Consider the following 16039-nt stretch of genomic DNA (forward strand, 5'->3'; position numbering starts at 1 on the left):
TGTATATTTAACACAGCCACTAAAAATCACCCAATGTAGTTAAAATGTTTATATGTATATGTTTATCTGATTTTTAATAATTCTAATACTATATATTTTTATCCCAGCGTTTTGAAAATATTAATGAACAGTATTAAGAAACTTAAAAATGCTTTAATCCAAGATCAATATGTTTTCCATTTAGTTTACCTAACAAGAGGCAATAGAACCAATTCCTTTTCAAATATTATGAGAGGAATACATGTACTGTTTTGGATTATAACAAAGTTAACTAAGAATTGATAATGATACAGAGTCTGCCAGAGGCTCGGCCCATCCATGATTATAAATTTTGAAATTGAAGTTAATCTATTGGGCTTTAGGAAACTCTTCAAATAACTGTCATTGCTACTAAAAACTCATCTCCCAAGTAACTGCAATAATGGAAGCAACATTTAACAATGCCTTATTGATAACAGAGTAAAGCATATCTTTTAATAATATGACCCAGTGCTATGCTCTTAGGGCCTGGCACATATATTTACTTTAAATATCCTTGGTTCTTATACATAAAGGGCATCATAAAGTTATACTTTAATCTTTCCTGAAGTTATAAAAGTTATTGCTTTATAAATTCCACGTATAAGAAGATATGTTGGGGTGCCTGCATGGCTCAGTGATTAAGCATCTACTTTTGGCTCAGGTCATGATCCCAAGGTCCTGGGATCAAGTCCCATATCGGGCTGCCCATAAGGAGTCTGCTTCTCCCTCTGCCTATGTCTTTGCCTCTCTCTGTGTGTCTTTTATGAATAAATAAATAAAAAAAAAGAAGGTATATTGAAGAAGGCAAAAGTCTTTCACTGACTTATCACATATTACAAATTTAAATTTTATAAAGGTCAAGAAAATATCAAGATTACTCCATACTTAGCTTCTATTTTGCATCAGACATCATGCCATAACTTTTTTGCCTATATCAAACTTTGTGTGTATTGGCAGAGAAATAGAAGATGAAAATATTGGACTCCATTAACATAAATTCAACAATGGGGGGAACCTGTGTGGTGATCAGGTGGTGATCCCAGAGTTCTGGGATTGAGTCCCACATCAAGCTCCCTGTGGAAAGCCTGCTTCTTCCTCTACCTATGTCTCTGCCTCTCTCTGTGTCTCTCATGACTAAAGAAAATCTTTTAAAAAAATCCAACAATGTATTTGATTCTTTCTTCATAAAAATAATCTAGGGGAACCCTGGTGGCTCAGAGGTTTAGCATCTGCCTTTGGCCCAGGGCATGATCCTGGAGTCCTGGGATCAAGTCCCATGTCGGGCTTCCTGCATGGAGTCTGCTTCTCCCTCTGCCTGTGTCTTTGCCTCTCTCTCTCTCTCTGTGTGTCTCTCATGAATAAATAAAAAAAATCTTTAAAAAAATAAAAATAAATAATCTAGATAAACAATATAAAATATTACATATGCCATTTCCACTGTTTTCTAAGATTTTGATGAATATTTACTAATATTTAAATAATCAATATCAACATATTTGTGATTAGTACAATTAATTTTATAAGTTAGACATTATATCATGCAAGATTAAAATTAAAATAAAAGCATTTGTTATCTAATAGTTTTTTAAAAGATTTTCTTTTCTCATTAAACTTTTGTTTTAATGGGTCTCAAAATTCTGTGACAGATTTTTGGTCAAGTTGTTTCCATTAAAAAGTACTGATTTTAAAAACTAATAACTTAAAACTGCCACACACGGACAAAAAAAAAAAAATGGTCCACAAGACATTCTCCTTTCCTTCTGAAGGTTTTACGAAGCATTGTTATCTTGTCTTGTCTTTTACTATTAAACTTAAATGGCCAATTGACACAAACAGTTCTGAGACCGTTCTTCCACCACTGATTAAGACTGGGGTGGCAGGTATTGGGGATAATATTCATTTAGCCTTCTGAGCTTTCTGGGCAGACTTGGTGACTTTGCCAGCCCCAGCTGCCTTCTTGTCCACTGCTTTGATGACACCCACAGCAACCATCTGTCTCATGTCACGAACAGCAAAACGGCCCAGAGGAGGATAGTCAGAGAAGCTCTCAACACACATAGGTTTGCCAGGAACCATATCAACAATGGCAGCATCCCCAGATTTCAAGAACTTGGGACCATCTTCCAGCTTCTTTCCAGAACGACGATCTATCTTTTCCTTCAGCTCAGCAAACTTGCAAGCAAGGTGAGCTGTGTGACAATCCAGCACAGGTGCATATCCAGCACTGATTTGGCCTGGATGGTTCAGGATAATCACCTGAGCTGTGAAGCCAGCTGCTTCCATTGGTGGGTCATTTTTGCTGTCACCAGCCACGTTGCCACAACGGACATCTTTGACAGATACCTTCTTGACATTGAAGCCCACATTGTCCCCAGGAAGAGCCTCACTCAAAGCTTCATGGTGCATTTCAACAGACTTTACTTCAGTTGTAACATTGACTGGAGCAAAGGTGACCACCATGCCAGGCTTAAGAACACCAGTCTCCACTCGACCCACTGGTACAGTACCAATACCACCAATTTTGTAGACGTCTTGGAGAGGCAGACACAAGGGCTTATCAGTTGGAAGAGTTGGTGGCAAAATGCGATCCAGGGCTTCAAGCAGTGTGGTTCCACTGGCATTCCCATCTTTACGGGTGACTTTCCATCCCTTGAACCAAGACATGTTAGCACTTGGCTCCAGCATGTTGTCACCATTCCAACCAGAAATTGGCACAAATGCTACTTTGTCAGAGTTGTAGCCAATTTTCTTAATGTAGGTGCTGACTTCCTTAACGGTTTCCTTGTATCTCTTCTGGCTGTAGGGTGGCTCAGTGGAATCCATTTTGTTAACACCAACAATGGGTTTGCTGCCAGAACACAGATGTCATGAAAACCACTGCTAAACCTAAACCAAAATGGGAAAGGAAAAGACTCACATCAACATCGTCATCATTGGACACGTAGATTCGGGCAAGTCTACCACTACTGGCCATCTGATCTACAAATGTGGTGGGATCGACAAAAGAACTATCGAAAAATTTGAGAAGGAGGCTGCTGAGATGGGAAAAGGCTCCTTCAAGTATGCCTGGGTCTTGGATAAACTGAAAGCTGAACGTGAACATGGTATCACCATTGATATCTCCCTGTGGACATTCGAGACCAGCAAGTATTATGTGACCATCATTGATGCTCCAGGACACAGAGACTTTATCAAAAACATGATTACAGGCACATCTCAGGCTGACTGTGCTGTCCTGATTGTTGCTGCTGGTGTTGGTGAATTTGAAGCAGGTATCTCCAAGAATGGGCAGACCCGTGAGCATGCCCTTCTGGCTTAAAAAATTTTATTTATTTGAGACAGAGAGAGAGAGAGAGCACAAACAAGGGGGAGGGGCAGAGAGAAAGGGACAGGGAGCCTCCTAACTGAACAGGAAGCCTAATATGGGGGCTTGATCCCAGGATCCTGGGATTGTAACTTGAACCAAAGACAGATACTTAACCAACTGAGCCACCAAGGCACCCCTTACTTAATAGTTTAATAATATTTGATCTTATATACATATATATAAATGTGGATAAAATAATCAAAATAAACGTTTTAATTATCTCAAAAATGTCAGATATATCCAAATACATATTTAGTAAAATATTCAAAACCTCGAAATTTTATGTTAAAGACATTTACCTTCCTTTTACAACTCAGGCTGTTTCCACGGAAACAGCAGCTGGCACACAAGCAGAATGTTTATAACTTTGATATTTCAGCTCTGCTTGTCAGGTAAATGATGGAAATGTCATTTTTCAAAGAAACACCTGCAGCTTTTGGGTTCCAACAGGTTCACAGAATATAACATTTTACCTCCTAAAAAAGTTTTAGTTCATAATGTTTCTGTATAAATCATAACTATACCTGCTTTTAAAAGAGGCTTAATTACTCTAGGTCTATTTTAGAAAATGACTTTTTAAATGTAATAACTGATTTTAGGTAACTTAGAATTATAATGGTCTACAGGGCTCTCAGAATCACAATGAAGAAAATTATCATGATAATTTGCCTTAGGTCAGACATTTACTGGAGGTAGATTTTGTCCAGAGCCACTTTTGTTCTGATACAGCATCTCTATTTTAGGAGTTCATTTCACTTTAGCCAAAAATTCATGATTCCAGGTTTCATTCTCAATGGTAGATCACACCTGGGTAGTGAACTGGTTCACCCCTACTCATGCCCTCTTCCCACCCCACCAACTACCCAACAAATATCAAAACTTGCTGTCTTTTCACACCTGTAACCTGTGGTGCTTGATATATTTCTTCCAGAGATAGGCTATAATGTGCTATTGCTCTGCTGGTTCAAAAATTCAATGAACCACTTATTAACATAGCCATCATCATTTCCTCCCATCAATGTATTTAGAAAATTTACCCATGATTAAATATTGTCAATAACAAAAACAAAAGTAAAGTAAAACAGAGATGATCTGGTAAATGAAGAAGTTTCTCAAATTAAAATTCCAAGATTATATTTCCAATTGAAGAAAACATGGTGGCAAATGGAAAATAAAATATTCTTAAAACATTACATTCTGAACTTTCTATAAAGGACTCAAGCAAGATGAACTAAAGGACTCATAGATCAGGGTAGCCCTTCATGTTGAAAAAAGGCACTTAAGCTTAAAACTTATTACCAATATATATTTTATATGTTTTTTTAATTTATTTATGATAGTCACAGAGAGAGAGAGAGAGAGAGGCAGAGACACAGGCAGAGGGAGAAGCAGGCTCCATGCACTGGGAGCCCGACGTGAGATTCGATCCCGGGTCTCCAGGATTGCGCCCTGGGCCAAAGGCAGGCGCCAAACCGCTGTGCCATCCAGGGATCCCTATTACCAATATATTTAGTCAAAACAACCTAATAGTTGACCATAATAAGCTGTGTTGTTTGTAATGGGAATTTACTTACTAAGGGCAAGTGATCAATTTTCAGTAATTCAATGGAGCTTATTGAGCAACTGCTTCATGATATTCAAGATATTATCAAGGCTTTTGAATAACAGAAAGTAATTAAAGAGAAAATAACACCTCTTGGTAACAGCTCCCAAAGTCTACATCTAACCCCAACACAGATGAATGGATAAAGATGTGGTATGTATACACACACACACACACACACACACACACACACACACACACAAAGGAATATTACTCAGCCATTAGAAACGACAAATACCCACCATTTGCTTCAACGTGGATGGAACTTGAGGGTATTATGCTGAGTGAAGTAAGTCAATAGGAGAAGGATAATCATTCTATGATTTCACTCATATGGGAATATAAGAAATAGTGAAAGGGATTTAAGGGAAAGTAGGGAAAATGAGTCGGATAAATTAGAGAGGGTGACAAAACATGAGAGACTCCTACTCTGGGAAATGAACAAAGAATTGTGGAAGGTGAGTTGGGTGGGGGGATGGGGTGATTGGGTGACGGGCACTGAAGAGGGCACTTGATGGGATGAACACTGGGTGTTATACTATATGTTGGCAAATCAAACTTCAATAAAAACAAAAATCAATCAATCAATCAATCAAGCTATAGTTAAAAAAACAACAACAAGGTCAACAAACTACATTAAAAGAAGTTTCAAAAAAACTGAAATCTTGCCATTTGCAACAACATGGATGGAATTAGAGGATATTTTGCTATGCAAAATAGGTCAATCAGAGAAAGGCAATTATCAAAATGATCTCATACGTGGAATTTAAGAAACAAAACAAGATCATAGGGTAAGAGAGTAAAAAAATAAAACAAGAGGAAATCAGAGAGGGAGACAAACCATAAGAGGCTCTTAATCATTGGGAACAAACTGAGGATTGCTGGAGGCTAGGGGGTTGGGGGGAATGGGATCCCTGGATGATGAGCATTAAGGAGGGCATGTGATGTAATGAGCACTGGGTATAATATAAGACTGATGAATCACAGACCTCTACCTTTGAAACCAATAATACATTATATGTTAGTTAATTGAATTTAAATAAAATTTTAAAAAAGAAACAAAAAAATTAAAAGTGTGCCCAAATGTATCATGGGTTTCAATTATCAAATTCTTTTTTTTAATATTTTATTTATTTATTCATGAGAGATACACAGAGAGAGAGAGGCAGAGACACAGGCAGAGGGAGAAGCAGGCTCCATGCAGGGATCCCAAGGTGAGACTCGATCCCCGGTCTCCAGGATCACACCCTGGGCTGAAGGCAGCGCTAAACCGCTAAGCCACCTGGGCTGCCCCAATTATCAAATTCTGTGCTGATCTCAGATTACTATATGTTCTCTTGAAGAATAAAGGGCAAATAGACTTATGCAAAGGTGTTTGTGGATTAATTAAAAAGCTAAAACACTTGTAAAACAAATGGAAACAATATTAAAAATTAAAAATGCATATGTACTATGACCAAATAATCCCAGTTTTGTAATTCATACTAAAAAATATTGCAGTAGGGAACTTTTCTTGGTGTGAAAAAAAGGAACAATTGATTGTTGGGGAACTGTTATTAAATAATATTATATTTGCCTTCTCAAAAAATTAGTTAAGTAGAATAATTAGTTACTACTATTTTTGCCCAAGTGAAATTTTGTTTATGGTATTTTGTTAAATTATGTGAAAAGTTGCTAGTGAGTGCATGAAGAATGTACTTATTACTATGAAATAAAATTGTAGTAAATAAAAATACATATGTTCATGCATATAATACACATATACAAAAAGCATGAGAAAAAATACTAAAGTAAACGGATTGGCAATTTTTGGCTAATTTGAAAGATGTGGGATTGTAAGAATAGAAAAAGCAGATGATTGATATTTTCTTTATGTATTTTTTGGCCTCTTTTGTATAGCACACATTACTTTTTAACTAAAATAAAATAAAGACATATATAAGATGCAAGGCAAAAGGAGGCATGGTTTACTGTATTCTTATAATAAAATAAGAGACAAGAAAGGTGTTAAGAAAATCATAAGAAAATAAAATACATTTACAGAGTCCTGTAAAAAAAAAATATCTTCTTTTGGGTAGACCCACACAGTTCAAATCTGTGTTGTTCAAGGATCAACTATGCATTTTTTCAGGCTGGTTTAATTATTCTGACTAACTATACTCATTCAAAACTCTTAAGTCAGTGTCAATTATGCGTTTACTTTTCCTGAGTGAGTTGAAAGAGGAAACAAAGGATAGAATTAACAATATTTACAGCCCCTTATAGACTCATTAACTTGAAATATTATTCAAGATTCACATATTTTTCCTGAAGTGCATTTTGTTTTTGTCATTCTTAATAGGATATGACAAATTTATTGACAGTCATTTAATCTTTCAGCTCTCGGCCTGTTAATTTATAATAAATGACATAATGGATTTCCTGCAAGTGTCTACCAGATTCATGGAATTTATGAATTAGAAGAGTCTTTCAATATAACCCAGACCAAGCACTAACTCAGTTTGTAATTTCTTTATCAGAAGATAATTCAGTTTCTCTCTGAATATGACCCTTGTCAGAGAGCTTACTCTCTCTAATAGTAATCTAATGAATTCAGGAGCATTTTGATTGTTTGAAATATCTTCCATTATGTTGAGGCCTAGGGACCTCCCAGAACATCTTTGTACTTAATTACAAAAAATAAAATAAACAAAGACAAACAAAACTCATAAATTTCCAGCTGCTAGCATTACATAGTATAAGCTTTCTTCTATATGAAAATATTTTAAATTGTAAGGCAATTGCCAATCTTCACAATATATATTAACTATTTCCATATTCCATATAATTATTTGTATGAGGACCCAAATTCATTCTACTTAATTTAATCAGGTACTAAACCCCTATTAATATCATTTTTTAATATCATTTCACAAATAAAGATTTGCATTTCTACCCAACATCACAACTAGACCATGGGGATCTTGAGAACAAGGATATTGTTTTGTCTTGCTTTGTACACTTACCTAGTGACACACTGACTAATATACATTAGTTAGTTAATAGATTTTGATGTAAAGACTATTTTTAAAAGCTATTAGCAGTATACAGAACTGAACACTGCATCCCAGCTGTAGCTTACTCAGATTATAAATTGCAACTCCCTTCATTGAATTCTAAATTTCTATTTCCTAATCTTAGTATATTATTCCGCACATGTGTATATTTCTAAACACAATGTCATGCTGTGAGTTTATATTATTTTCATATGAAATCAATAAAATCAATTAAATGTGGTCTCTTCTATGCAAAAATTAGCTGAAAATGTTTTAAGATAAAAAGAACACTCATGGGCAGCCCCGGTGGCGCAGCCGTTTAGCATCGCCTGCAGCCCCAGGTGTGATCCTGGATCGAGTCCCGCTTCTCCCTCTGCCTGTGTCTCTCCCTCTCAGTCTCTCTCTCTCTTTCTCTGAATAAATAAATTAAAAATCTTAAAAAAAAAACACTCATTTAAATAAAATTAAATACAAATAATGCAAGCTGGCTGATTTCCTGCAAAACTTGTGAGTGTATTTATTTCCTACAGTTTTAATCATACATCGATATAGATTGATAGATTCCCAATGGATATTTGACTTGTTAATATTATATGTCCCAAGATTGGTTCTGATTCATTGCACAAAATGTTTCAAAAAACAACTTGGACACAGATGTAGGAAATTTGACAAAACAAATTACACTGGATACGGTTTGGAACACTTGAATTCTATCCAGTTCCAGTTCTGTTCCTTGAATATGATAACATTTTAGGCAATTCAAAATCCCGTAAACTATCAGTACCTTAATTTATGAATGGGGATAAAATAATATGTTAATGAGTAGTTGTGATGCTCCAATGGCATTTTGTGGATGCGCTTCAGAACACAGAAATTAGTATATAAATAATGGTTTTTTTTTTTTAAAGATTTTATTTATTCATGAGAGACACACACACACACACACACACACACAGAGAGAGAGAGAGAGAGAGAGAGGCAGAGATGTAGGCAGGGGGAGAAGCAGGGTCCCCGCAGGGAGCCTAGTGCAGGACTCAATCCCCAGACCCTAGGACCATACTCTGAGCCAAAGGCATATGCTTAACCATTGAGCCACCCAGGCATCCCAATAATGGTTGTTTAAAAAATCAATAAGCTTGTCCTAAGTATTGTATTGATTTTTCTTTTTTTCTTTTTAATGTCAAGTAAGAAGTCTACAGTTTTCTCAGTCTCCTTTCTATGGCTTTACGATATTAATGCCTTTTTCTGTCTTAATCTCTTTGCTTATCTTCCTGCCTTTTACATTCATCATAAAGGTTTCGTGATGAGAACAGATTTATTTTTAGTATTTGAGAATGTAGTACATCTGAACCTGGATATTACTTCATTTAAATCATGTATGTATGTTTTCACCTTGTCAAGGAATTTAGTTTGCTTTTTATAAGGTGGATTTAGGGACTCCTGGGTGGCTCAATCGGTTAATAATTTGACTCTTGATTTTGGCTTAGGTTATGATCTCAGTGTTCAGGGATTGAGCTTCTTGATGGGCTCTGTGCTGAGTGTGAAGCCTGCTTGGGATTCTTTCTCTCTCTCTCTCTCCCTCTGCCCTCCCCCTGCTTGCACTCTCTCTCTCAAAAAATAAATAAAATAATAAAATAAAATAAAAATAAAAAAATTATAAGATGGATTTAATAGTTAATAATTTAAAATGATTCTCCATATTGGCTCCACAAAAGAAGAGAAAATATGTATGGAAACTATGTTTTTATCCATCTTACACTTATTAACATCAAATCATCTTGGGCATGTAGATAATTTTTGTCTATTTTTTCTTTGACTATCTAAATTATTGAAATTCAGTTTATTTTGAAAACAAACTTTCTGATACTGTTTTTACAAGGCTGATGTTACATCAGGTATACTATGCTACATAATAATTTACCCCTAACTCAATTGCTTAAAACAAGAAGCATTTAATAGCTCAGGAGTCTGCAGGTTAGCAGGTAGTTGTTTTACTCTCAATAAGTTCATTCAAACAGCTGCTGCTTTTGTGGGATTTGGCTTTTAAGAAAGCCACAGGTGGCATGTTATGTCTCTAGTATACATAGTCTCCATCACCCCACTAGCTAGCCTGTATGTGTCCATGTGACATCAATGGAAAGGGTTGCTTCTATCACTGGTTAATGAGCCAGCCCAGAATATAGGGGTGGAAAAATAAGTTCATTAAACATTTGAAGATCAATTACTGTAATCCACCATCACAATAGGCTAAAGAAGAAAAATTATTTGATAATATCAGTTGATGCAGAAAAAGCATTTGGTAAAAATCCAACAACCATTCATGATAAAAATTCTCAGCAAGTTAGGAATAGGGGAGAACCACTTCAATTTGATGAAGATCATGTACAAAAACCAACAACATCATACTTAGTGATAAAAGACTGAGCACTTTCCCTGTAATATCAGGAAGAAGCAAGAATGTCTGTTTTCATCACTCTTATTCAACCAAGTACCTAATATACTAGCCATTACAATTAGGCATAAAAATGAAATAAGATCACAGAGGGGTGCCAGGTGTCTGCCTTCAGCTCACTCAAGGCATGATCCTGGGGTCCTGGAATGGATCCCTGCATCAAGTTCCCAGCTCAGTGGGGAGTCTACCCCTCCCCTAGCTCATGCTCTCTCTCTCAAATAAAATATTTTTTAAAAATTATATAAGATGGGGATCCCTGGGTGGCGCAGCGGTTTGGCACCTGCCTTTGGCCCAGGGCGCGATCCTGGAGACCCGGGATCGAATCCCACATCAGGCTCCCGGTGCATGGAGCCTGCTTCTCCCTCTGCCTGTGTCTCTGCCTCTCTCTCTTTCTCTCTGTATGACTATCATAAATAAAATAAAAAAAAAACTTAAAAAAAATGATATAAGATCATACAGATTGGAAAGAAGTAAAACTGTTCTTACTTGAAGATATTGTATGCATAGACTATCCCCCCAAAATCTACAAAAATAGTCTTAGAACTGTAAGGTCAGCAAGGCCAATAGGGCACAATATCAATACACAAAATTCAATTTCAATTCTAAGTGCTAATAATGAAAAGGTGTAAAAGCAAATTTAAAATGCAAACACATTTATAATTACTCCAAAAGAAATCAAATGCTTAGGTATAAACTTAACAGAGCATTTAGGATCTATATGCTGAAAATTACAAAATTATTTTGAAATAAATCAAGGCTTAAAAAATCGAGACATACTGTATTCATAGAGTCAACAGAGTATAAATGCCAATTATTTCCAAATTGATTTATAGAGCTAATGCAATTCTTGTCAAAATTCCAGAAAACTTTCTGCAAATATAGACAAGCTATTTCTAAAATTTATATAGAAAGGAATAGGCACTAGGATAGGTAAAATTATACTAAAAAATAATAAGGAGGAAATAATTATCTGCTCTTAAAGCCTATTACCTAGTATAATAGTCAAGACAGACAATTACTGGTTGAGGAAAAAGGCACATAGATGAATATAAAACAAAATTAAAAACTCAGAAACAGACCCACATAAATATATCCAACTGATTTTGGCAAAGGTGTAAAATAAATTCAATGTAGAAAGGATACATAGATAGCCTTTTCAACAAATGTCTCTAGATCAACTAAACACCCACAAAAAGGAAACATTAACTTAAACCTCACATTTTACACAAAAATAAAATCAAAATGGTTCAGGACAAATATAAAACAAAACTGAATTTTTGAAAAAAAATCATCAAGATCTTTAACTAGGCATTGAATTTTTAGGCTTGACACCAAAATAATGATGACTAAAAACTAAGCAAGTTGAGAGTCTGAGGAAAGAATTAATAATCCATAGATTTCTATTCCCAAGGTAATAAATTATGTAATTTCTTTCGCTTCAGTTTTCAGGTTCTTCTCCAACTTCATTCTTTCATTTTTGTTTTCTTCTTAATAACTTTTTGTTAGTTATTTCAAATAATTTAATAATTATACCAGAAAGTTAGTTCATATCAAATTATATCATTCTAGAAATTGAAGTATTCAAAAAATTTTTTCTGATGATTTTTACTAGCTCATTTTTCACAACCTAATGAAGCAATAATTTTTCAAATTACCTATATCTATCTCATAAATAGGCTTATGCATTTCTGAATCCCAGCAAACACATATTTAAAAATCATAGATCTCACTTACATGTGGAATATGAAATAACCAAACTCACAGAAACAGAGAATAGAGTCATGGTTATCATAGGCTGTGGGAGAGAGAAATTGGTGAAATGTTATGCAAGATGAATAAGCTATTGAGATCACATGTACAACAATGCAAACTATACTTAGCAACACTTTATTATATACTTGATATTTATCAGGAGGTAAATCTGAAATATTCTCATTACAGAAATAAAAAGAACAGCAAAAAAGTAACAATCTGAGGTGATAGGTATGCTAATTAGCTTGAATGTGGTGATTTATTTTTCACATGGTAAATTTCTATGAAATAATCAAATTGTACACATTAAATATGTAGAATTCACAATTGTCAAAAACACTCAATTAAAAAATAAAATAAAGACTACAGGTTTAAATTTATGTAAAACATAAAATTGGAGAAATGAACAAATCCCTTTTCTCTAGGCAGCTTGTTCTACCTTTTTTACTTACTTTATCTGTTTTTTAGATATATAATTCTAAAACTTAAGTTGTTATATTTAGTCCTAATCACCATAAGACTTATAAACTCATGATATTAATACATTAAGGTCCTAATTTTATTGGCAACTTGAACACATCTACTGTGTTCTATTTTATAATAGAAATGTTATTTCTGAGTTGAGAGATTATATTGTTCTTGTTATAATTTTTTCCATTAACTTACTTGCTAAATTTGATAATAAACATATTTTAGAATATTTTTATCATGTGATATGTTGACAGTCTAATTATGCATTTTTCATTTTTTGAAACTGCATTTCCTTTCACTGATTTAAAGTCTGAGGTAAAATATTATTTGCTTTTATGTTGGTTTTCTCTGTGTATTTATCTAATTTACTTCACTTGCAACACTAATATAGTAATTAGATGGCTAATGAAAAAATATGCTTGTTGGAAAAAAGGTAGTATGTTGAAGTCACAAACCACAAGTTTAAGCATTTCATATGTTAACGCTTCCCCTGCTCTATTTTGGAGAATTTTTGTTGAAAGAAGTGATGAAAATATGAAGTGGAACAGGCATGATGAGGGGTAGCCAAAGCTAATTATCTTGGCTGATTGAGAAATCAGTTAACGCAAAGGAGGATGCATATAGTAAAGAGAAGTAGATGTTAACAAGAACATTCATTAATAACTATAAAACAATTCTATTTTAGCTTGGACCAAATCATAAATTTTTGTATCATACAATATGAATTTAAACTAACAAGAAATCCTACAAATAGTTAACCACTCAATTCTGAACTAAACAACATTGAACAAGTGGAAAACAAGATGGCCAAATGATTGCTTAATCATTTTTATAAATGACTGCTGTAGTGTACATCTAGGTCCTCATCAGGGATCTGTCACTTGTCCTTTAGTTATCACTATAACAATCCCTAAATGGGGTTTGCTATTCCAGAGCAACAAAAAGAATCCTTAACCAGTCCCTCAGAGGAGAGATGTAATCTTAGTCATACTGAAAATAGTTGGCATTTGTCAAACAAACATAAAGGGCAAGATCTCAAATTCATAATTCACAAATCGAAGTCTTCATCTGTGTGCTAGCCACATTCAGTTTCTGATACTGTTTTGGATTTGAAATATCCAGACAGAGGCCTCCCTCACTTACCAATGAATATGTTAGTATCTTTCAAACATCTGAAAACCCTACTAGTAGAAATACCTCTTTATTTTAATTTCCTTTAGGGGAAATTATATTATTTTCATACATAATTAGGTGAGTTAGATAATCACTTGCTTGAAAATATTGTTCTGGGATGAATTCTGATGAACAAGGCATGAGTGAGTGCACGTGTGTGTGTGCACACACATGCTAACACATTCAGAAGCTAAAACTACAGTATTTTGCTCCTTATATTTTCTACTAATTGTTTTCCTACAATAATTCAAAATCATCATTATGTAATTAACTTTAATCTTGGTCAGCAATATCACTTCAAATCAAAATATTGGTAAATATATTCTATGTATGGACAAGGGTATGTTAATGTCTACACAAACATTAAGCCTTTTGTGATCAATGACTAAATCATTCTTTTTTCCTGCAATACAATTTCTAAATTTTACATGATAGATTATAGAAGGGAAAATGCTTCACATTTTTATCTGGATAGATCTGCTTCTTATTTGGATTCCAAGCTTTATATCACACACAAAGATTATAAAATTTAAGTGCACCTTATTATAATGAAATTCTTTCTACCTTCATAATTTTATAGTAATCTAATATTTCTATAACTGAGAAACTTAGTATGGAGGACACAGAAAAAATATATGAGCCAATTATGAAATGGTGTAATACTTGAAAGCTTACCTTTAAGATTAGTAATTAACAGGGTTTATGTAATCATTTTAAAATTAAGTAGATATTGCTTATAATATAACCTAATAGATTAATAATTAAAGAGTTTGTTGAATATATACGTATTTAACATTTCCTTTCAAATCAATGTCATCTCTAAGTCAAAAATTAGGAAAGGCAAAGAGAATAGTTTTCCAATTAATGAGTTTTAATTCATGAACTTTTCAATCATGAAATTTGCTCTGTGAGTCATTCCTAAATTGTTTTCTTTGGCTTTTATTCACAAGTATCAGGCATCACCCTTGTTCATGTAAATATAATACATACTATTGTAATTGATTAGCGATTTCCCCTGAGAAGCCTCATGCTCCTATATAAGAACCAGCCTTTTAAAATTATTTCTATATTGATTTTAATAAAATCCTCACAGACTAATACAGCATATGCACATCTACCCACTGCTACCATGTAGCACAAGTTAACATATCATAATATTTATTTCATATCTTGTGGAGATAATAATATCTGTGCAACATTTCTAGAACGAGTGTCACTCAGTATTTTTGTGTGTTGAGCATCCCATGGCAATGGGAGGACTTCTCTTCTACTTAATAATAACTATGAATCCCAGTTTAGATTCCAGTTTCTAAATGAGTTTCTCCAGGGGCAGGAACCAACTCTATTATAATATCTCTTTAACCCTATTAACTACTTTTCTGATTTTGAACACCTAGGGGTGTTCACATTCACTGTGTTGTACATTCCAGTTATGAAGCATGTCATTTCTCTATTCAAAAACAGGTCGATCATGATCACCCTTATTTTATAGAAAACAGAATATATTTTTTGTTGTTTCCCAAAACTAAGTTTCAATTTAGATTTGTTTTGTTTTGTTTCGTTTGGGGGGTAAGGGAAGAAGAGAAAATGGAAAGTGATTGCTTAATGGGTCCAGGGTTTCTTTTGGATGAGATAAAAATGTTCAGGCATTAGATAGTGTCAATCATTGAACAACATTGTGAATATATTAAAAATCATTAATTGTATACTTTGGTTAAGCTGGTAAATGTTTGTATTTTATTTCTGTAAAGAAAAAACTTAAAGTTAATTTTTTGCTGGATCATGAAAAAAGATGAAAACAAAAGAAGTTGTAGTCAGATAACTAGGAGTAATCAGACTATACAGACCCAGATTGATCTGGATTAGATTCAGACTTAATCTAATTGAAATGAAACAACAATGGAGGATTTTAAGCTGTGAAATGGCTTAAACCCTGAAACCCACTTTTGAACTATTATTAGGCTGTTCTGTGAGTACGGGATAATAGCAAGGTAGAAATGAAGCCATTCTAATTGCAACCTCTTAGGTTGTTGCAATTGTCCAACCAAGAAATGATGGTAGCTTAGACAAAAGTTTTAAGAGAAGAAGTGGTTACTTTTAGGAAATATTTGTTATACTCAAATAAGGCCAGTCAATGAATTATCTTGAGGCATTTGGGGTTCAGA

General features: G+C 34.2%; 1 protein-coding gene across 1 annotated transcript; it reads right to left on the reverse strand.

Moving 5' to 3' along the window:
• Positions 1-1917: 1917 nt before the first annotated feature.
• LOC121493857 (elongation factor 1-alpha 1-like) lies at positions 1918-2856 on the reverse strand. The gene has a single exon (XM_041760175.1). It carries the CDS (start codon positions 2842-2844, stop codon positions 1918-1920), a length of 927 nt encoding a protein of 308 aa, XP_041616109.1. The 5' UTR covers positions 2845-2856.
• Between the last annotated feature and the right edge of the window lie 13183 nt (positions 2857-16039).

The sequence above is a fragment of the Vulpes lagopus genome, chromosome 6 (genome assembly GCF_018345385.1).
Source record: "Vulpes lagopus strain Blue_001 chromosome 6, ASM1834538v1, whole genome shotgun sequence".
Classification (NCBI taxonomy): domain Eukaryota; kingdom Metazoa; phylum Chordata; class Mammalia; order Carnivora; family Canidae; genus Vulpes; species Vulpes lagopus.